The 22,619-nt window shown below is 34.4% G+C and overlaps 1 protein-coding gene, 1 long non-coding RNA gene and 1 pseudogene across 14 annotated transcripts in view; 1 reads left to right on the top strand and 2 right to left on the bottom strand.

Moving 5' to 3' along the window:
* The window catches only part of LOC131509496 (uncharacterized), a 154,967-nt gene that overhangs the window by 36,889 nt on the left and 95,459 nt on the right, over positions 1 to 22,619 (bottom strand). For 3 of the 9 annotated variants that reach the window (XR_009260532.1, XR_009260534.1, XR_009260536.1), the window contains one exon: positions 12,875 to 19,320. The exons of 2 other annotated variants lie outside the window; for them this stretch is intronic. This is a non-coding gene — a long non-coding RNA (uncharacterized LOC131509496). Of the gene's footprint in view, positions 1 to 12,874; positions 19,321 to 20,934; positions 21,115 to 22,619 lie in introns of those variants that run through there. 4 more of the 9 variants (XR_009260530.1, XR_009260529.1, XR_009260527.1 and 1 more) reach the window with 2 other exon arrangements.
* PTPN12 (protein tyrosine phosphatase non-receptor type 12) overlaps positions 1 to 22,619 on the top strand; it is a 103,758-nt gene that overhangs the window by 45,896 nt on the left and 35,243 nt on the right. Inside the window, exons 1-8 of one of the 5 annotated variants that reach the window (XM_058725295.1) lie at positions 4,390 to 4,531; positions 8,260 to 8,336; positions 10,862 to 10,957; positions 12,506 to 12,544; positions 13,402 to 13,473; positions 17,011 to 17,070; positions 18,466 to 18,608; positions 21,464 to 21,530. In XM_058725295.1, the coding sequence (XP_058581278.1) occupies positions 4,519 to 4,531; positions 8,260 to 8,336; positions 10,862 to 10,957; positions 12,506 to 12,544; positions 13,402 to 13,473; positions 17,011 to 17,070; positions 18,466 to 18,608; positions 21,464 to 21,530 (567 nt within the window). In that variant the 5' untranslated portion in view covers positions 4,390 to 4,518. Of the gene's footprint in view, positions 1 to 4,389; positions 4,532 to 6,147; positions 6,627 to 8,259; positions 8,337 to 10,861; positions 10,958 to 12,505; positions 12,545 to 13,401; positions 13,474 to 17,010; positions 17,071 to 18,465; positions 18,609 to 21,463; positions 21,531 to 22,619 lie in introns of those variants that run through there. The other 4 variants (XM_058725290.1, XM_058725292.1, XM_058725291.1 and 1 more) reach the window with 4 other exon arrangements.
* Positions 353 to 4,198, bottom strand: LOC131509494 (transcription factor BTF3-like; annotated as a pseudogene).

Raw genomic sequence — 22,619 nt, 5'->3', positions numbered from 1 at the left:
CTGCCTAAGTCAAGGTCACAAAGATTTTCTTTGTTTTTTAAATTTTTTCTTCTAGAAGTATTGTAGCTTTAGCTTTAACATTCAGGTCTATAATCCATTTTCAGTTAATCATCTGAAATAATCTGTGTATGTAAGATTGTTCTTGTACCAATTGTTGAAAAAGACTATCTTCTTCTTCACTGAATTGCCTTGGTATCTTTGTTGGAAATCATTGGAGCATAAATACAAGGTTTTTTTTCCCCTGGACCCTTAATTCTACTACATGGTTTCCCTTTTTCATTTTTTTTCTTTCTTTCTTTCTTTCTTTCTTTCTTTCTTTCTTTCTTTCTTTCTTTCTTTCTTTCTTTCTTTCTCTTTCTTTGTTTCTTTCTTTTACAGTATGTAAAGAACTTTATTAACCTTGTTTCAAACTTTATTTCCAGGCTTCTTCAGCTTAATTAGCTGCAAAGAATGAATTGTGTATAAGCAAAAACTGAAAAGAGCTGTAGTGTCCAAGGAGCCTGGGCTTAAAAATATTACAGATCTAGATTTTATCAGCTCTATGAACACAATTTTAAAAGGCAGTCATAATATAAAATAGCAGCTCCCAGTAACTTCTTCAAGTTCTATCTTCGGAAGTTGACTCAATCCAGTCTGCTTCATTCTTGGAAGCTTCATCAAAATTCTCCACAAGATCTGGAACCTCATCATCATCATCCTCTCCAGTAGCAAGTAGTGCTTTCCCATCCACGGATTGTTTGGGCAGAACTTCAGCCAGTCTCCCTAAACTAGTCAGACTGTCTGCACCAAGTTGTTTTAAGATAGTAGCATTTCTGTCAGATGCTTTGTCTCACTATGGCTTGTAATGGTGCAAGTGTTTGCTGCCAGAGATGCCTGAACTTGAGGGTTGTTAAAGTGGATCATTCTTCCTTGGTTTGTGAACATAGCTACTTCTTCAGTACCAGAGATATTTTTTACCTCTAATTTCTTTAAGGAGAACTGAAATTTTTATCATCTGCTGTAGTCATTCTATGAACTACCTTCTTTCAGCAAGCAGTTCCTTTCCCACCAATGTGCACTTGTGCTTGCAGTTTGGTGAGTTTCTCCTGGTTCGTGATAGTTTCTTTAGCCTTGTTGGAGCAGAAATGGTACTGCGCAGGTGACTAGGATTGGTGCTCAGGGGGTCTCAGGCAGACCAGCTGAGATCAGGTGCACACACACCTACAGTGTCTTATTTTTAAGCCAGTGTCATACTGTCTTCATTACAGTAGCTTTGTGTAGTAAGTTTTAAAAGCAAGAAGTCCTCCAGCCATGTTCTTACTTTTTAAAATTTGTTTGGTTCTTTTTTAGTTCTTACATATAAATTGTAAGATCAGCTTGTCAATTTCTGCAAAAAATCCTAATAGGCTTTTGATAAGGGTTGCATTGAATCTGTAGAGCACTTTGGGGGAGAATTGCCATTTTAAACCATAATGATTCTTCCAATCTATGAACATGAAATGTCTCTCTCCATTTATTTAGATCTTTAATTTCTCTCCGCAATGTTTTACGGTCTTCAGTGTATAAGTCTTGTATTTACTCTTTAAATTAATTCTTCTATCTGAATGAAATATTTTCAAGTTCTTTATTATTAGCACATAGAAATCTAGTTTCTATTCATGTATTGATTTTTTTTAATCCAATGACCTTCCTGAGCTCATTTATTAGTTTAGTAATTTTTTGTGGATCCTTTAGGATTTTTCACATACTGAGTCATTTTATCTGCAAATAATGACAGTTTTACTACTTCCTTTATCTGAATGTGTCTTTTGCTTTATTGTATTAGTTAGAACCTCTAATACAATGTTGACTTGAAGTGGCAAGAGCAGACATTTTTGCCTGTGATCCATTAAAAGTAGTATCATTATTGTCCAAAGTTTATGTAGGTTTTTCTGGAGCTGTCTTGGAGATTTGGTTTATTTTATACTAGAATACTGAGGCCAGGGGCACCTGGGTGGCTCAGTCGGTTGGGCGTCCGACTTCGGCTCAGGTCATGATCTCGCGGTCCGTGAGTTCGAGCCCCGCATCGGGCTCTGTGCTTACAGCTCAGAGCCTGGAGCCTGTTTCAGATTCTGTGTCTCCCTCTCTCTCTGATCTTCCCCCATTCATGCTCTGTCTCTCTCTGTCTCAAAAATGAATAAACGTTAAAAAAAAAATACTGAGGCCAATTTCAGAGTTAAGAAATATCTAGATACTCTTGTGTCAAGAATGATCTGTGCTTTGTCTGCTGAGAGGGCTAAAACCGAGCTGCTAGCTGTTTTTACAAGTAATGGATCAGTGTACTATGTGTATTGTAATGTTAATTATTAAGATTATTTTTTTTTCTCCTGAGACATAGTATTTAGCCAGTAGGAAATTTCAGTTTCTTTGGAGGTAACAATATTCAAATACTTTTCTTTTTGTTGCCATAGGTTGTTGATGTTTGTTTGACCAAAAAAAAAAAAAAAAAAGTTGCTGCTTGAAGAGTCTCCTGTGTGGCCAATCTTGGTTTTATCTGTTTGGAATTGGATTGTTGGGAGATTGTAGTGGCAGTCAGCAAAAAACAAAACAAAAACATGGAGAGGATTGTTTTCATTTCTTTAATATTCTTTAAGTTCTATATATGTTTATACTTACTAGGAGCACCAGTGAAGAATTGAAGCACCAACGTGATGACACGTTATCTAACCAACCTAATGTTGATTTTTTTTTTTTAACGTTTATTCACTTTTTGGTAGATACAGAGCGTGTGTGGGGGAGGGACAGAGAGAGAGGGAGACACAGAATCTGAAGCAAGCTCCAGGCTCTGAACTGACAGCACAGAGCCCTACGCGGGGCTCGAACTCACGGACCGTGAGATCATGACCTGAGCTGAAGTTGGACACTCAACTGACTGAGCCACCCAGGAGCCCCTGTTGATTTTTAAAATTGGCAGTAATATCCTATGATTGTGTAGTATAAAGCACTGACTACAAAATTTGCTTGTGCTTTAGACTAAGCCATTTTTCTGCCCCATCTTGAACTTACTGAATCAAACTTACTGAAGAATATGGTACTTAGAAATTTTGTATTTTAATTAACTTTCCCTAGCCCCTAAATGTTATATGACTAGAGATAGATGAAATAAGTTCGGCAAAGTGTTGAGATTATTTGTTTGTTTGTTTCTTAAGTTGATTTTATTTTGAGAGAGCGGGATGGGCACCGAAAGAGAGGGAGAGAGAGAAAGAAGCCCAAGCAGGCTTTGCACTGTCAGCACAGAGTCCGATGTGGGGCTCAAACTCACGAACTGTGAGATCATGACCTGAGGCAAAATCAGTAGTTGGACACTTGACTGAGCCACCCAGGCGTGCCAAGTGTGGAAATTATTTAATATTACACTGTGTGTTAACTAACTGGAATTTAAGTAAAAACTTTAAAAAATGTTGAAATTATTAATAATTTCTTAATTACTTGGTAATTGCTATATGGGGATTCATTATACCATTATTTTCCTGTATATGCATACAGTTTTCCATTATAGAATATTTTAAAAAAATTACCAGCTTGCATGTAGCAGCCTGAAACCAGTTTTGACTGTTATTTGGGAGCCACTGTTGTCATTTGGATTCACAATCCCCAGACACATTTACTGAGGATCCAGTGGTAAACCAATTATTGTACAAAGTCCTATGTTTGAGATACTTTGACTAGAGGCTAATATGCCACATGATTAAGGGTAATTAATTGGGACCCCTCATTACTGGCAGACATGGGGAGAGGAAGTGTTGTGTAGTTACTTAACTGTCATTATCCAAACTACTGAATATTTATCAGAACATCAAGTGAAATGATAAACATATTCTCTTTCCTGGAATCATAGAAAAGAGAGAAATAATTTGAATTGGAGGCTAGTATGTCTTTCTTAGATATCTCTTCCTACAGACTTCCAAAGATTTCACCAAAAATTAATAAACTCAGCAGAACTGGGCTTTTAGTACTGATAGATAAAATTTGAGTCATTGACAAATTAGTTATTCATTAGCTGACTTTTAAGAGTTTTGTTAAGAAGTCTTATTCATATCTTATTACCATTTTTGTATTTGTCATTTTGTATTTTAATTGCCTTTAATATTCATTGTCTCTGGATTAGGAAGGACTGTAATGTGATGGTGGCATTTTACATATTACATGTTGTGGTTCTTTCTAATCTAGAGACTCATGAATATTAGGCATTCCTACTACTTTAGGATTTCATAGGCTCAAAGTATCTCCCCCCAAATATTTATTGCTACAAACAGAAAGATATTAACTTTATAGTGGAGACAACCAGGTGACACCTATTAACCAAGTAACCAAGGTTGACATCACAAGTAATAGGACATTGACATCATAAACCCCTTGGTGTGTCTTCTCACTGAGAAGGACACATCATCGTTCTCTGGTGTTCTTACCAAAATGCAAAACCTCATTCCAAACACAGGAAAAAAATTAGTCAAAGGAACTATTATAGATTGGAAGAAACTAAGGAGAAGTAACAACTAAATGTGGGATCCTAGTAAGAAAAAAATTGTTTTTAATTGGTGAAATTTGTATGCAGTCTGTTGTTTAATTACTAGTTGTGTGACAATGTTAATTTTCTGATTTTGATAACTGATAGTTATGTAAGATATTAACATTAAGGGAAGCTGAGTGAGGGATATAGGAATTTTCTCTACTATCTTTGCGATTTTTCTTTAATTCTAAAATTAGTTCTAAATAAAAAGGGTGCTGTTTGCTTGTTTTTTTTTTAAAAGAGAGAATGTGAGCTGGGGTAAGGGGCAGAAGGAGGGAGAGAGAGAGAGGGAGAGAGAATCTTAAGCAGGCTCCATATTCAATGCAGAGCCCAGTGTAGAGCTCGAAGCAGAGCTTGATCCCACAACCTTGGGATCATGACCTGAGCTGAAAACAAGAGTCAGACTTTCAACAGACTGAGTCACCCAGGCACCTCTAAATAAAGAGTTTTTAAGAATCAACACAAACTAGAACAAAACTATTTGCACTACATGTACTAAAGACTAATTTTTCATATACATCAGTAGGAAAACATAGACATAGATAAAAATGTGCAGAGGATATAAACAAGAACTTATGGTAAAAGAAATATAACCAATAACTGTATGAAAATGTACAACCATTTGCATAGTTCAAGAAATACAAGTCTGAGTTTTTTACTTTTTAGAAGTTAACTATTAAAAGGTATAACATCCTGTCACTCTCACATATAGCATCTGAATTGTCTAAGTCTGTATATACCTTTTAGAAGATAAGTTTTTTTCTTCTGTTAGAAACTTACCCTATACCACTTATAGCAGTGAGTTCATTGTGGTAGTGTTTCTAATAGGAAAAAATGGCCCAGCAGTAGTGTAGCTGGTTAAATAAATAATGAGATATCTATTTATAATGGATTTCATATAACATTGAGCAAGATAGATCTGTATTAGCTCTGGGAAGAGTTCCAGGTTATACAATTAACTGAAAAGTGAGATACAGAACATGTATATGTTATGAATTCATTTGCATAGTTTTTCTAAGTATGTAGGTATATGCATAAAAATTACTTTTGGAAGGAAAAAAGAACCTTAGAAGTGTCTTTGTTGGGAAGGAGAGACCTGGACTTTATGGATGGGGGAAGATTACTTTTTATTTTATACTTTTTTCTTAAATCTCATTTTAAAAAATCAGATACATATTTTATTTAAAAAATAAAATTGCAGCACAGAAACAAACACTCAGATCACTGGAACAGAACACAGAACCTACAAAAGGACCCACAAACGTATGGCCAACTAATCTTTGACAAAGCAGGAAAGAATATCCAATGGAATAAGACAATCTCTTCAGCAAATGGTGCTGGGAAAACTGGACAGCGACATGCAGAAAAATGAACTGGATCACTTTCTTACACCAAATACAAAAATACACTCAAAATGGATGAAAGACCTAAACCTAAGACAGGAAGCTATCAAAATCCTAGAGGAGAGAAAGCAGGCAAAAACCTCTTTGACCTCGGCCACAGCATCTTCTTACTCAACATGTCTCTGGAGATAAGGGAAACCAAAATAAAAATGAACTACTGGGACCTCATCACAATAAAGAGCTTCTGCACAGTGATGGAAACAATCAACAAAACTAAAAGGCAACCAATGGAATGGGAGAAGGTATTTGCAAACAACATATCAGATAAAGGGTTGGTATCCAAAATTTATAAAGAACTTATCAAACTCAACACCCAAAAAACAAACAATCCAGTGAAGAAATGGGCAAAAGACATGAACAGACACTTCTCCGAAGAAGACATCTAGATGGCCAACTGACACATGATAAAATGCTCAACATCCCTCATCATCTGGGAAATTTAAATCAAACCACAGTGAGATACAACCTCACACCCATCAGAATGGCTAACATTAACAACTCAGGCAACAACAGATGTTGGCGAGGATGTGGAGAAAGAGGATCTCTTAGGATCTCTTTTGCACTGCTGGTGGGAATGCAAGCTGATATAGCCACTCTGGAAAACAGTATGGGGGTTCCTCAAACAATTAAAAATAGAACTACCCAAAAAAAAAAAAAAATAGAACTACCCTACGACCCAGCAATTACACTACTAGGTATTTATCCAAGGGGTTATAGGTATGCTGTTTCAAAGGCACACATGCACCCCAATGTTTATAGCAGCGCTATTAACAATGCCAAAGTATGAAAGAGCCCAAATGTTCATCGATGGATGAATGGATAAAGAAGATGTGGTGTGTGAGTGTGTGTGTGTGTGTGTGTGTGTGTGTGTGTGTGTGTGTGTGTGTATGTGTGTATACATATATATATGTGTATATATATATATGTGTGTGTGTGTGTATATATACAATGGAGTATTACTCGGCGATCAAAAAGAATGAAATCTTGTCATTTGCAACTATGTGGATAGAACTGGAGGGTATTATGCTAAGTGAAATTAGAGAAAGACAAAAACTATATGACTTCATTCATATGAGGACTTTAAGACAGAACAGATGAACATAAAGGAAGGGAAGCAAAAATAGTATAAAAAAAGGGAGGGGGACAAAACAAAAGACTCTTTATATAGAGAGCAAACAGAGGGTTGCTGGAAAGATTGTGGGAGGGGGATGGGCTAAATGGGTAAGGGGCTTAAGGAATCTACTCCTGAAATCTTTGTTGCACCATGTGCTAACTTGTATGTAAATTATGAAAAATAAATAATTTATTAGATAAAAAAATAAAATTGCAGGGGCACCTAGGTAGCTCAGTTGAGCGTCTGACTCTTGATTTCAGCTCAGGTCATGATCCCAGTGTTGTGGGATTGAGCCCCGTGTCTAGCTCGGCAGAGCGTGGAGCCTGCTTTAGATTCTCTCTCTCTCCCTCTGTCCCACTCATAGTGCTCACTCTCTCTCTCTCAAAAATTATAAAAAATAAAATAACAATTTTATAAAAGTAATAAAGTTTACACTTTTGAACTTTATTGTAAACTGTTTTTTACCTTAAGTTGGCATTACTTAATAATATTATTGCCAACTGCATTATTGAACACTTTACTTATTTATTAATTTTTTAAAGATGGTTTTATTTTATTTTTGAGAGAGAGAGGGAGGGGGAGAGAGAGAGGGAGACACAGAATCCAAAGCAGGCTCCAGGCTCTGCGCTGTCAGCACAGAGCCCAATGCTGGGTTTGAACCCACGAACTGTGAGATCATGACCTGAGCTGAAGTCGGATGCTTAACCAACTGAGCCATCCAGGTACCCCTTGAGCACTTTTTATGCATCATCATAATTCATTTATTTATCATAGTTACTTAATTTTTATAATTTCTTGTGAAATATGAAAGCTACATTTCCTAATAAGAATTTTGGCAAATGAGCTTGTACATCACTGGTTAGTGTTCACTACCTCATAATGCTTGTTAAAAACTGCAGAGGCTTCACCCTGGGCTCTTGTCTAGCAAATGTGGGATGATGCCCAGGAGTTTGTATTTTAAAAGAGTTCCTGAGATTATTTTGATTACAGCTTTAAAACACAACTTTACATCATCATATTTTTGTTACTATAGACTTATTTTCTATAAATATGATGTTAGAAATTACCCTGCTGGTATCTAGAGTCAATTTTCATTAATTGTTTTTTAAAGACAATATTTTGAATTACTTATTTAATATTACTTGTGGCTTATTAGAAAACACCTGTCTACGAACAGGACATAATTTACGAAATCCTTTTTCTTTTCCTTGTAGTTGATCACAGCCGAGTTAAGCTGACTTTAAAGACTCCTTCTCAAGATTCAGACTATATCAATGCAAATTTTATTAAGGTATGTATTAACTTCAAATGGTGTTTCTCTGCCCTACTTAATGTCTTCCTGCATAATAGTTTTATAAAAATTTTTTAAATTTCCTAAATCCCAAGAGCAAAAAAAAAAAAAAAAAAGGAAGAAAACGAAGAAAAATAAAATCACACTTTTATGTGATTTCCTTTTTTTTTAATTTTATTTTTTATTTTTTAAAATTTACATCCAAATTAGTTAGCATATAGTGCAACAATGATTTCAGGAGTAGATTCCTTAGTGCCCCTTACCCATTTAGCCCATTCCCCTCCCACAACCCCTCCACTAACCCTCAGTTTCTTCTCCATATTTATGAGTCTCTTCTGTTTTGTCCCCCTCAATGTTTTTATATTATTTTTGTTTCCCTTCCCTTATGTTCATCGGTTTTGTCTCTTAAAGTCCTCATACGAGTTAAGTCATATGATTTTTGTTTTCTCTGACTGACTCATTTCACTTAGCATAATACCCTCCAGTTCCATCCACATAGTTGCAAATGGCAAGATTTCATTCTTTTTGATTGCCGAGTAATACTCCATTGTACGTGTATACACACACCGCATCACATATGTGATTTCCTTCTAACCTTACTCATAAAGTTAGAGTTTTGCTCAGTTTCATGAAAGTTGAGATGGTTTTCTATTTTGTTTCTTTTTTTTACATTTAAAGCTTATAAACAGTTACTAAATTATCTTCTCCATTGTCCCTTTGACAAAGTTTATGTACACAAGTACAGAAATGCACATGGTTGTTCCCTGTTGTTGAACTATATAGGTTGTTTCCAATTTTTCTTGTTGGTAATATTGCAGTGAACATTGTTATTCTTTTGAATCATTTCTTAGGATAAATTATCAGGGCTAGATAGAATTACTGGGTAATACTGATTTAAAATTACAGAATATAAACTTAGATGAAAACCTTTTGGCAACTGTCTGTTTCAAGTGGCAATACAAGTGAATATAAGATTAAATACAGTCTTATAAAAATAGAGATGGAGGCAAACCATTAGACTCTTAAATACAGAGAACAAACTGAGGGTTGCTAGTGGAGGGTCAGGGTTGGAGGGGATGGACTAAATGGGTGATGGGCATTAAGGAGGGCACTTGTTGGGATTAGCACAGGGTGTTAGGTAAGTGGTGAACCACTAAATTCTATTCCTGAAATCATTATTACACTATTATTACACTATATGTTAACTAACTTGGATTTAAATAAAATTTTAAAAAGATTAAATACAATCCTTATGTAGAGAACCTTTTTTAGATACTCTTAGGTGAAAAGTAGTCATGTTCATACATAGCTGTCAATAGACCAGTGCAAACTACTACTTGAGGTGCTTGGGTCATGATCTCACAGTTTGGTGTGTTCATGAGTTTGAGCCCTGTGTTGGGCTCTGTGCTAACAGGGTGGAGCCTGCTTGGAATTCTCTCTCTGCCCCTCCCCCTCCCCCCTCAAAATAAATAAACTTTAAAAAAATGCAAAATGCTACTTGATTAAATAAAAGACTACTTTTTTCCATTAGCTGTTCTTTGTTTTTGAATGACAGTATAATAATTACTTATTTTATATTTGTTATTTAAAGATATAAAAAATATTTTGTTGATCAAAATATTATGGTGGTATGAGGTATATGGTAATATTAATATTACCTGTGTCAACAATAAACTGTCATGGTTTAAAATAAAAACTTTTTCCCCCCAAAAAATTAGTTTTATTAAAATTATGGCAAAACCCAAAACTAATCTGTAGGTGGTTTGCTGTTTCAGATGTTGTTATGTTGATACTGTTTTGTAAGGACATTTGTTAAAAGTTCTAGCTTTTCAGGGCCCCTGGCTGGCTCAGTTGGTGGAACATCTGACTCTTGATCTCAGGGTTGTAAGTTCAAGCCCCATGTTGAGTGTAGAGGTTACTTAAATATAAAATATTTAAAAACAAAAAAAGTTGTAGTTTTTAATTCCACTTAGTAACACTGATTTATCGTGTGATTCAACTATGTGCTGCTTTAGTATTTTAGTCCACTGTTTTATTTGGTATATTCCCAGGTTTGTTGTTAGATATATATATATAATAGGCACACAATAAATCTTTTAAATTGAGTAGATAATTGAAGGTATCTATGGACGAATCTGGCTAAGAAGGAACTATTAGGTAATTTTACTCTTGTTTTTAGAATCAAAGCATGCTTTTTATGTTTCTGTACAGTTAGCTTTATGGACTATGTATTGGGGTATTAGGCACTTTTTGAAGAGACAGGTAAATAATAATTTGTAAATTAGCATAAAGCAGTTTAATTATTAATTCTGTGTGCCAGGTCTAATACATACACAAAAATAGTACTTAACAAAAAGCTGAAATGAATTGAATATATTTTGTCATGCTTTTATGTGCTAAAATTATTTGGAAATACTTCCAGTGAAAAGAGGAGTATTACTAAGAAAATTTAAACATTAAAATTTAGGTAAGGAAATATTTTTGGTAACTATAATAAATATGAAATTTACTTTTAACCATTTTAGGGTGTTTATGGGCCAAAAGCGTATGTGGCAACCCAAGGACCGTTAGCAAATACAGTAATAGATTTTTGGAGGATGATATGGGAGTACAATGTTGTAGTAAGTAATTTACTTTTGATAATCTATTTTGAGAAGTATTACATGTAATGACATAAGATGTTTTACTGAATATGGAATGAGAAGACCTTCTAGCCATAATGATATGTTACTTATTGCTAATGTTTACTAAAAAGACAGAAACTGAAGTCTAGGATGTCTCATTCAACACTGACAAGTTAGTCAAAATATTTTAAGAAGAGTGTGATAATACTTTCTTTTCTAAAGTCAGCAACTAATAAGACAGCTACCAACTAAGATGGATTTATATAGATGGATAGAGGGATAGCTATGTGATAGAACAAATACGGTGAAATGTTAATGGTAGACTATAGATGGTGGCTATACAGTATTTACCGTAAAATTATTTCAACTTCGCTATATGTTTGAAACATTCAAATGTTGGGATGGGGAAAGCAAATCCAATAACATTTATGTTTAAAGACAGTATTAAATGCATTAAACCTTCAGATAATTTTATTAAATATGTTTAAAATACTTCATGGTGCTTTTTGGTTGGGTAAGTAAATACCCTAAAAGTGATATTTTAATATAATTTCAAGTCGGAGGTAGATCTATAAAAGTCCTAAAATTTAATTCATATATAATGCTAATTGAAGCCAATTTAATTTGTTGCTCTATAGTTATCCCTTGTTTGGAAGGTGTGATTTTGGGGCGCCTGGGTGGTTCAGTCAGTTAAGCATCTGACTTTGGCTCAGGTCATGATCTCATGGTTTGTGAGTTCAAGCCTCATGTTGGGCATTGTGCTGACAGCTCAGAGCCTGGAGCCTGCTTCAGATTCTGAGTCTCCTTCTCTCTCTGCCCCTCCCCAACTCGTGCTATCTGTCTCTCCTTCTCTCATAAATAAACAAACTTCAGGGGCGCCTGGGTGGCTTGGTCGGTTAAGCATCCGACTTTGGCTCAGGTCATGATCTCACGGCCGGTGAGTTCGAGCCCTGCGTCGGGCTCTGTGCTGACAGCTCAGAGCCTGGAGCCTGTTTCAGATTCTGTGTTTCCCTCTCTCTCTGCCCCTCCCCTGTTCATGCTCTGTCTCTCTCTGTCTCAAAAATAAATAAACATTAAAAAAAAAAAATTAAAAAAAAAAAACAAACTTCAAAAAAAAAAATAGAAGGCGTGATTTTGAACATTGCTTTAATGCCTACTTTTAATGTTAAAACTACTTAATTTTGATGGGTGCCTGGGTGGCTCAGTCAGTTAAATGCCCAACTTCAGCTCAAGTTATGATCTCATGCTCCATGGGTTCGAGCCCCACATTGGGCTCTGTGCTGACGGCTTAGAGCCTGGAGGCTGCTTCAGATTTGTGTCTCCCTCTCTCTCTGCCCCTCCCCTATTCACGCTCTGTCTGTCTCTCTCTCTCAAAGATAAATAAACACTAAAAAAAAAATTTAAAAACCTACTTATTTTGACAGGCCAGGTATAATTTTGTTCGGAATAAAAGGTAATTCTTGGAATTTGTATTTTATTTAAAAAAGTAAAATTGTGTTTAGCTGATACATTCTTCATCTCATCCCATCCCCCACTTCTTTTTAGATCATTGTAATGGCCTGTCGAGAATTTGAGATGGGAAGGGTATGTATACCTGTTAACACTTAAAATAACTGTGGAGTGTCCGTTTCATCATTTCTAGGGATATGTTCCTGGTCCTTTATTATATTCTAAGTAGATACTTCTTTTTTGTGTTCTGCCATTGGTTTTATTTGATACAAGGAACATAATAATCTCTAAAAGGCACATAAACCTTTTTTTTTTACATTTTTACATTTCATTTTATGATACACTTAATAGATACCATATTATTACTTAGTCTTCAGATGTTTAATGGTGTTGTAAGTAGAATATTATTTATGGACTGAAATAGAGACGTAATTTAAAACAGGAATAAAATTGAGCAAATGAAAATGAGTTCAATAAAATAATTTTTATTAATTATCATCAGGTTATAGCTTGAATATTCTGATTTCTGTCAGATAATACCACTACATTTTTTTGTTTTTGTTCATACTATCTTCAGAAGGAAAGAGAACAAAATTCTTAATATGAAGTTTTCAACATTGGTGTTTTTTATACTGTGTCCAAGTGAAATTAGTTTTAAAACCATTGTGATCCCCTCCAGCATCAATTCCAAAGACTTCAATGTTGGAGGTGCTAATATATTTACAGAGAATAAATATTAAGTAAAACTTAAGTGTGGTCTTCTATAATTATGACACATACATCAAACTTAGAAAACAAATTATGTGGTGATTTGAATTTTCCTTATACTAATATGGTACATGAGTTAAAGTAAACTTTTTTTTAATCTGATGTCAGTTTCTGTGTTTTCTGGGAAGGGCAAGAAGCTGAATAATCGGGCACAAAATATTTGTAAAAGTTCAAGAAAAATTCTGTCATATGGATTAACTTACTTCTTTTTGTTCGAATAACAGAAAAAATGTGAACGCTATTGGCCTTTGTATGGAGAAGAACCTATAACATTTGCACCATTTAAAATTTCTTGTGTAAGTACCTATTTATATACATATTATTTAATCAGAAATTTGGGATGCTAGACTGAAGAATATAATATGGAATGAACCTAGTTTTACATAAGCCAAGCATTCAGTATTTCCACATAAATCTGTACTTAATTATAATAAATGTTAATAATAATGTTTGTTTTTATACAGCTTTAAATTTAACTTTGAAAATGACTTCATAAATGTGTAATTTCCTAGTAACTTATTATGTTAATTTAGTGTTAGTCTTGTATATAAGCTGATGATAAGTGTTACATATGTAAGAGTAAACAGGGGCACCTGGGTGGCTCAGTCAGTTAAGCATCTGACTTCTTATCAGGTCATGATCTCACGGTTCATGGGTTGAAGCCCTTTGTCGGGCTCTGCGCTCATAGCTCAGAGTTTGGAGCCTTTTTTGGATTCTGTGTCTCCATCTCTGCCCCTCCCCTGCTCTCTTTGTCTCTCTCTCTCTCTCTCTCTCTCTCTCTCTCAAAAATGAACATTAATAAAAAAAGTAAACAGTAACTTAACTGTCCTTTGAGTGATCTATTTTTTTTTTTAACTTTTCAGTTCATTTATTTACTTTGAGAGGGAGAGGGTGTGGGAGGGGCAGAGAGAGGGAGAGAGAGAGAAGCCCAAGTAGACTCCACATGGTCAGCACAGAGCCCGATGTAGGGCTTGAACTCACCAACCAGGAGACCATGACCCTAGCCAAAACTAAGAGTTGGACGCTTAAGTGACTGAGCCACCCAGGCACCCCTTGAGTGCTCTATTTGAATACTGGTATAAAGGTGGGGCAACTGGCTGGCTCAGTCAGTGAACCATGTCTTAATCTCAGGCTTGTGAGTTCAAGCCCCATGTTGGGTGTAGAGATTAAAAGTAAGATCTTAAAGAGAAAAAAGAAAAATTGGTGTAAAGTAGTTTCAAACTGAAATGGGAAGGATCCTTGATGACTGAAGTATAGTTTTGTGTGATAATCTTTCATAGGTTCGTTATGCTATCCAGAATTGTTATAATTATATACAAAGATGGGTTTGAGAACTGCTATCCTAAAAGGAAAGATTGATCCTATATGGCAGATAATTTATTATGAAACTTAAAGCATATACCTAATATGTTAACTCTGGAAATGAGTTAATAAATTTAAGTTCTAAAACACAGCAGAAATCTAAGTAAATGAATTTAAAGGAAAAAGAATGAAGGGAAACATTTTTTAAAAAGGAAGTAAAATATACGTGAACTTTAGAATAGAACCAACAATTTGCTTTTTGGTTACACCCAATGGCATCTTTCTTAATCACTTGAAAGAAATATGTTGTCTTATTTACTCATACTCAAAGACCATGACTGAACATAGATGAGAATTAAATAACTTCCCTGTATTGGTTAGGGTTTCCCAGAGAAATAGAACCAGTAGGATATGCATATATACGAGAAAAAGATTTATTATATGAAACTGGCTCACAGGATCATGGAAGCTGGCAAGTCCAAAATCTGTAGGGTGGTCAGCCAGGCTGCAGACTCAGGAGAGTTGTGCTTTAGATCTAGTCTGGAGGCCAAGAGAGCTAAAAGGTAGGCAAGGCGGAGACCCAGAAGAGCTGATACTCAGTTCTAGTGTAAAGACAGTCTGCTGTAGAACTGAAGAGCCATCCTTGCCCATGAAAGTAGGCTAGTGGAGAATTTCACTCGGGCGAGGTTGGTCTTTTTGTTCTGTTCAGGCCCTAAATGGATGGAGGGCCACCCATACATACTCTAGAGGGCAGTCTGCTTTACTCAGAGTCCACTGATTTAAATGTTAATCTCACCCAAAGACACTTTTACAGGAACACAAGGAATAATGTTTGACCAAACATCTAGGCGCTCTGTGACCCAGCCACATTGACACATGGAATTAACTGTTACATTCTCCAACTGAGAATTGCTGGTTTGTAACTATGTTTTCCATAGTTAAGTAAAATATAATTTCTGTGATTTTATTTTCACTGGTGAGTTCAAGAAGTCCATGGTTTTATGAATTATTTCTACTTAATGACTTTTAAATTCCATACAAAGTTTATTGCTTTCTAGGTTGCTGTAGAAAGGACTTGAGGTGTGTGGACAGTCTGCTTTATAAATACAATGCGATTTTTGTAATGTTAACTATAACACATAGTTGAACTGCCTGGATTTAATAAGCAGCCAGTATTCTTAAGTCCTGGTTAGAATTAACTGTTTGTGGATTAAATATAATTTTAAATCCTACTGCATGTCATATTATTTGGAATGGATAAAAACCAATACATACCACATTATGTATTTCTGTGAGAGAACACCTCCCCTCTCACCAATCTGTAAAGTATTCTACAATATTATGCCTCTGAACTGTTCAGGAAATCTATTTTCTGTGCAATGTAGTTGTGTTGAACATTTGTAAGTTTGAATACAATAAGATATCTGTACTAAATGTTACAATTCAAGTGAAAATGTATAGTGCTTAACATTCAACAGCTAAATGAGTTGAAATTTTTGAAGAGTTGGGGATCAAGAATAGTAAACAACATTTAAAATAATGAGTAGAGGAGGGTCTCAGTTAGTTAAACATCCTTCTCCTGATTTTGGCTCAGGTCATGACCTCACAGTTAGTATGTTTGAGCTCCACGTTGGGCTCTGCAGTGTCAGCATGGAGCCTGTTTGGGATTCTCTCTCTTCCTCTCTCTGCCCCTCCCCTGCTCGCGCATGCATATTTTCTCTCACTCTCTTGCTCTTTCTCAAAAATAAATAAATAAAAATTAAAAGACTTTACTATAATGAGTAAAGAAATGGATTATAATTTGGAAAACTATGACCTTTTTTGGATGATTTTTCAGAGTGAATGAAATGATAATTTAATCATCTTTTGAATAAGTTTGATTTGATTAGCAATAGCTGGTTTGATTTGTCAATATTGGGATTGATCCATACTGAAGAAGCAAATTTCTTCTTTCAAGATTTCAGATGGAAAGTAATTTGTATGTCTTGTGGTTGTTTCCAGCAACTCAGGACTTGTTGTTACTGATGTAAATAAAAATCAAGTTTGTAATTAGAAAGCAAGCTGGTGAAAATAACCATAGTACGTGACTTGACTTTTTGACAATCAGTTTTTGAGACTGAGAAAAGACAGTATCAGGAGCACTTTTGATTTGGGGATGAGAAAGAGGGTAAAGTGTTGGGACACGGAGGACTAGCCAGGAGGGACTCGGTTGCATGTCGCTGCATGTAACCACTTAGACCAGACGTGGGCACGCTATGCATAGGTCAGTCTAGTCCACTGCCTGTTTTGTAAATAAAGATTTACTAGAATATTGCCTTGCCCATTAATTTACCTGTTTGCCCATCAGAACAGCAAAGTTGAGTAGACAAATCAGTGACTTTTAGAATGGTTGTTTTTGTAATTACTAGATATATCTGGAATTTCAAAGGTTAATTTTATATTGTAGACTTTAAATAAGTGGTTTTTGTTTGTTTTGGTGTGTGGATGTTTTGGTTTCAATGTTCTCACTGACTCACTTTTCCTGTATTTAGGAAGCTGAACAAGCAAGAACAGACTACTTTATTAGGACACTCTTACTTGAATTTCAAAATGTAAGTATTTTCCATTTAGAGACCGTTTCTAAGGAAATTTTTGAAGAGAAGGTATATAAATTGCATGCTATCTGGTCTTACATAGTTAACTAAAATAATTAGCAAATTTCCTTATGTAAAATAGTGAAGAAAATCAAAGTGTAATTTTTATTTAGTGTCTTGAGCCTTGAGCTTATCAAATTAAAGTAATATAAATCTTGACTTACTTAAAACAATTTTCCCTAAATTAAATTTATTGTATCTATTTGCCATAAATATTTTTTTCTCTATTACATTAAGCAGATTATAGCATTCTTTCCAAATTATTTACCCACTTTTGCTAGTTTACAACTTTTTAGACATAGACGAACCACCATCAAAGCTAAATCTTCATTTTGATATATATTGCTTTCACTTGAGGCCCTTGACTTTCGTGTTTCAGAACTATATAAAATGATAATTGCTTGGGGCGGCTGGGTGGCTGAGTCAGTTAAGCATTCGCCTCTTGATTTGGGCTCAGATCATGATCTTCCAGTTCATAAGAATGAGCCCCTGCATTGGGTTCTGCACTGACAATGTGGAGCCTGCTTGGGATTCTCTCTCTCCCTCTGTCTCAAAATAAATAAATAAACGTTAAAAAAAAAATGATAATTTTTCTAGGAAATCAAAAATTTGATGGACATTAGAAAATGCTATCAGCTTCTTCCAAGATCTCTGTATTTTTATTATCTTAATTTTTCAAGCCATTATGAACAATTAAGCATGGCCATCAAGTGCACAGTTGTTCCTCAACTGGTACATTTGAAACACACTTCCACAGCCTACCTTCCTTTTTACAAGTAGACATGGTTCCAGCACTCCATACTTTGAGAACCACTCATCTAAAATAAGGAAGTGGGTTTGGCATTGGACAAGTTTGTTTCTAATTTTCTTTTTCAGTTTAAATATCCTATTAGTTTTCTAATTACAATAGATTCAAACACTGTGCTTATGGTATATTGCTCATCCCTTTACTGTGGATTACCAAATAATATACATAATGTTAGAGTTAACATGCATGCTCTGGAGATAAGAGTGCCTGAGTTCAGATCCTACATTTGTCACTTGCTGTGAAACATTAGGCACGTTATGTAATCTTTCTTAGTTTCCTTACCTATAAATCGTGGATACTATTAACAGTACCTTCCTCATAAAATTACATGGGGAATAAATAAATTGTTACATGTGAAGCCCTTAGATTAAGACTTGATGTATGATAGTCAATAAATATAGCCTATCATTTACTTTTTTAAGGCAGTGTTAAATACCACATAAAAACTTCAGAAATGACGGTAAAGTCAGATGAGCAGCTTTTCTGTATGCTTTAAAATTTGTAATGTCTTTTTATAATTGTTGAATTTCTGTTTTTTCTTGAAGGAATCTCGTAGGCTGTATCAGTTTCATTACGTGAACTGGCCAGATCATGATGTTCCCTCATCGTTTGATTCCATTCTGGACATGATAAGCTTAATGAGGAAATACCAAGAACATGAAGATGTGCCTATTTGTATTCATTGCAGGTACAAAAAAATTTTCCAAATATTTAAGTACTTTGGAATATAAGTGGCATTATAATATGGGTGATGTATGGTATTTTGAAACCTAATTTTTGGAATTACCAAATGAGATAGGTCATTATATGGGTTTCCAAATAGTAAAAGCTGTCTGAATCAGAGTTTTTCTTCTCTGAATTTTTATTTTACATTAGATTCTTCTAAAACACTTAGAACCCTACTACTTATTTCATAAAACTGCTATCAGTTTATCTCTTGAAGTGACTTTATCTGCATTCACATTTGTTATAAGAGTAAATGAAATTTCCCAGACTCAGAAATTTACAGGTTAATTAAATAGTTCAAAGTTTTTTTTTTTGTTTTTTTTTTTAGCGTAGACAGAACATCAAAGGTAGTTTTTCTTATCCAGTAGGTCTGATTGTAATGCCTATTAGTGTGTTGAAAAGGCTGCTGTGGGCCAGAAAGGGGACTTGCTGATGGGACATGTGGGAATCAATTAACAACTTGGTTAATTAAAAAAATATTTTTCTATAGTTAATTCAGTGGTTAGCTGACCATTCAGTTAAGTAGTTGAGTGTTTAAGAAGAAAAAAAAGTCCATTTAATTGTAGAAATTAAATTTGACTTGATTTCTTACAAGTTAGTTGAAATTATTTCTTGTGCTGTCATCATCGCCCAGTGTATACAGCTCATGAATCCAATTTGATGTGAAGGTTTTCCTTTAAAAAAATAAATACACCATTTAATATTTTAATAGTCAAAATAGTATGTTAACTGTAGTGACTTAGAAAACAGACATTAAGAAAGAAAGAAAGAAAGAAAGAAAGAAAGAAAGAAAGAAAGAAAGAAAGAAAGAAAGAAAGAAAGAAAGAAATCACAATTCCACTCGAGGTGAATGTCCTTTCCATGTATGTGCTGTATTTGTTACAGAATGTTTCTCCATGTAATTTGTCATGTACATTTTTCTAAATCATATAACTATTCTCTCTACAATTCATTATGACTGTGCTCTACTTTATATTTAACCTGCATTCCTTTATTATGCCCACCCCCATCCTTTTTCATGTATTTTAAACAGTAGTTTAAATGTCCACATGGCTAGTCTTCATGACAAAATCTTTGAGCATATCGGTAATTACTTCATTAAGATAGATCTCTATAAATGAGATTTCTAAGTCAAAGGGCATGAACATTTTTATGCTTTTAATACATATTTTATATTCTGTTATCCATAAAGTTGATGCTAATTATAATTAGCTAGTTTGTGGGAGTGCCCATTTTCCTATATTCTTCCCAGTACTATTAATTTTTTGTTTGTTTGATTTAATGCCTGTATGACAGGCAAGCTTTTTGTTCATTTTTTTTGTCTTGGTAGTTTATATTCTTTTGTGAATTTATTTGTATACTTTGCCAATTGTTTTAAAGCAGGCATTCATCTCTTAGTTATGTGATAAATTCTTTACATATCTTTATATATTGAGATTGTTAGCTCTTAGTCATGTTGTAAGTAGCATGGTTTTTCATGGTTTTTATTCTGCTTATATTTTGCCACACATAAGTTTGAAATTGTTATGTAGTCAGAGTTGTGAGTCTTCATTTATGATATGCTTAGAAAAAGTCCATCTGTAACAGTAGTGCATAAACTACCCTTTTAGCACTTCTATAGTGCTATAGTTTTTTTATAAACATATTTTTAATCTATCTGGAATTTTTTTAATAATTAAGGTATGAGGTAAGAATCTAGCTTTTGCTGTTGTTAGGCTCACTTTCCCTCTACCATTTATTGAATGGTCTAATCTTTCCCATGGGAGAATCCACCACTATGTAATACGTACATATACTCAGATCTGTTTCTAAATTTTGTATTGTGTTTCATCAGTCTGGTTGTGTGTATCTTTGTAAGGTTACACTTTTAACCATAAAGTTTTAAATATATGTCATTTAGCCCCTAGTAATTCTTAACTTAAAATTCTAGAAATATTTTGCTATGAAGAATTGATAAATGTATCAACAGTTAAAAATTAGTATTATTGATGTCTTTTAAGAGCTTTTTAAAAATCATACTAAGTTGTTTATAAATTTACTTTATCAGGAATTCTCACATGACATGTTTGACAAACTACTGATATTTCTAAAGGTTTCAAAATTTAAATGCTGCCTAACTTTTTTCCTGCGTAAAAATGATTCTGGTGATGTTAGTAATGTCTTTAATTACTCAGAGTGATTCTCAGTCCTAACATGCATGTCTTCTGTCTCCCTCTAGTTGAGAATCAATTGCTGTAAAGTATTCTTGTCATGTTTTAAAATGTAAAAACCTGCAGAATTTTACTTACGTTCTCCAGGTTCTGTTAGTTCCGTAGAAGATGAAAGTACATCACTGGTCTTTTGTTATTTTGGTCACTTTGTTCTTTTGTTGAAATCACTGCTGGAGTTCAAACCAGTTTCTAGGGCTTGTATTCTTCGTCTTTCCTATACCTTTTGCAGATTGAAATGATGTGTTGTTTCTTCCTCTACTGTAAGGCATCAGAACCATGTTGGACATAAAATAAAATTATCTCTGTGAGTTATTATGTTAGCTAGACAAGATTTTCTGAGTTAGAATTAGACTTACAAAATGAAGGCTGCTGGGTCATCTGTGAATCACATAGGTAATTTTTGAATCTTGGAAGTTCCCCAAATTTAATAAAAACCAGGTATAAATGCTAATGTTAAAGATGTTAAGTTGTAGTCTGTTTACTAAAATGGTAGAATTTTGTCATATTTCTAAATGATTTTTTTGCTTCTGAAAACTAACATGTTCATCCACATTTAGTTTATAATTCTTTTATAACAAAAATCAAATTGTTCTTTCAAACTTTACAGTGCAGGCTGTGGAAGAACAGGTGCCATTTGTGCCATAGATTATACATGGAATTTACTAAAAGCTGGGGTAAGAATAATTTTTATATAGCATTATGTCCAATTGATCTATTATTATTTTCAAACTTAATGATTAATTTCTGTAAATTATAGATTGTGTTCTGTTATACATGTTGCTTTTTTAGAAGTAGCTTTACTATGTAAGAAATAAAGGTAATGGAACTGAAAAAGGAAGGCATAAATGATGCATATTACCTTGAGATAATGCACAGGGCAGAAAGGTAGACATGTTGCCTCCTGGTTGATCTATGTGAATTGACACCTACATTAAGAATGTAAACTCTGCGTTGACTTTTCCAAATACAGAATCTTCATTGCCTTTTATATTCTAGGTATAAATGTAACCAATTTTATAAATATTTATGCCTAAGTGGATACACAGTATAGTGGTTAAGGATGCTGACTCTGGAGCCAATTGCCCAGATTAAAATTCCTGCTCTGTCATTTACTAGCTTTGGGATTTTGGTCAAATTACTTCATTTCATTGTGCCTCCATGTTTTCAACTGAAAAATGGGGTCATAATATTAATAACTCATAAGGAATAAGTTAATCTTTCTAAAATTCTTTAGAACTGTGGGTGTCTTGGGACACCTGGGTAGTTCAGTTGGTTAAGCGTCAGACTTTAGCTCAGGTCATGATCTCAGGGTTCGTGAATTAAAGCCCGCATCAGCCTTTCTGCTGTCAGCACAGAGCCTGCTTTAGATCCTCTGTTCCCCTCTCTGCCCGACCCCCGCTTGTGCTCTCTCTCTCAAAAATAAACAAACAAATAAAAAAGAACGTGGGTGTCCTGTAGTACGTGCTCATTTCAATGTTAGTTTTCATTACAATTGCTGTTACTGTTTTACTACCACTACTCATTCCAAGAAACTGTGTTTAATACTTTGGAGGATATACAGGTAAATAAAACACAGCCCTTATTACAGATTTGAAAAACTTAAGTTGTCCCTATTGTATGTAGATTTGGTTCCTTTGCTGGTTCTATAGTATGTTCATTTTCTATGCATTAGGGAGAGGTTTTTAATTCTTTATAGCTTTTTAAAAAATTATTTATTTTTGGGAGCCTGCCTGGGTGGCTCAGTCAGTTAAGCCTCCAACTTT

Source organism: Neofelis nebulosa, chromosome 4 (assembly GCF_028018385.1).
Source record: "Neofelis nebulosa isolate mNeoNeb1 chromosome 4, mNeoNeb1.pri, whole genome shotgun sequence".
Taxonomy (NCBI): domain Eukaryota; kingdom Metazoa; phylum Chordata; class Mammalia; order Carnivora; family Felidae; genus Neofelis; species Neofelis nebulosa.
The sequence above is the reverse complement of the archived record's forward strand: the minus strand, read 5'-3'. Positions and strand labels throughout refer to the sequence as shown.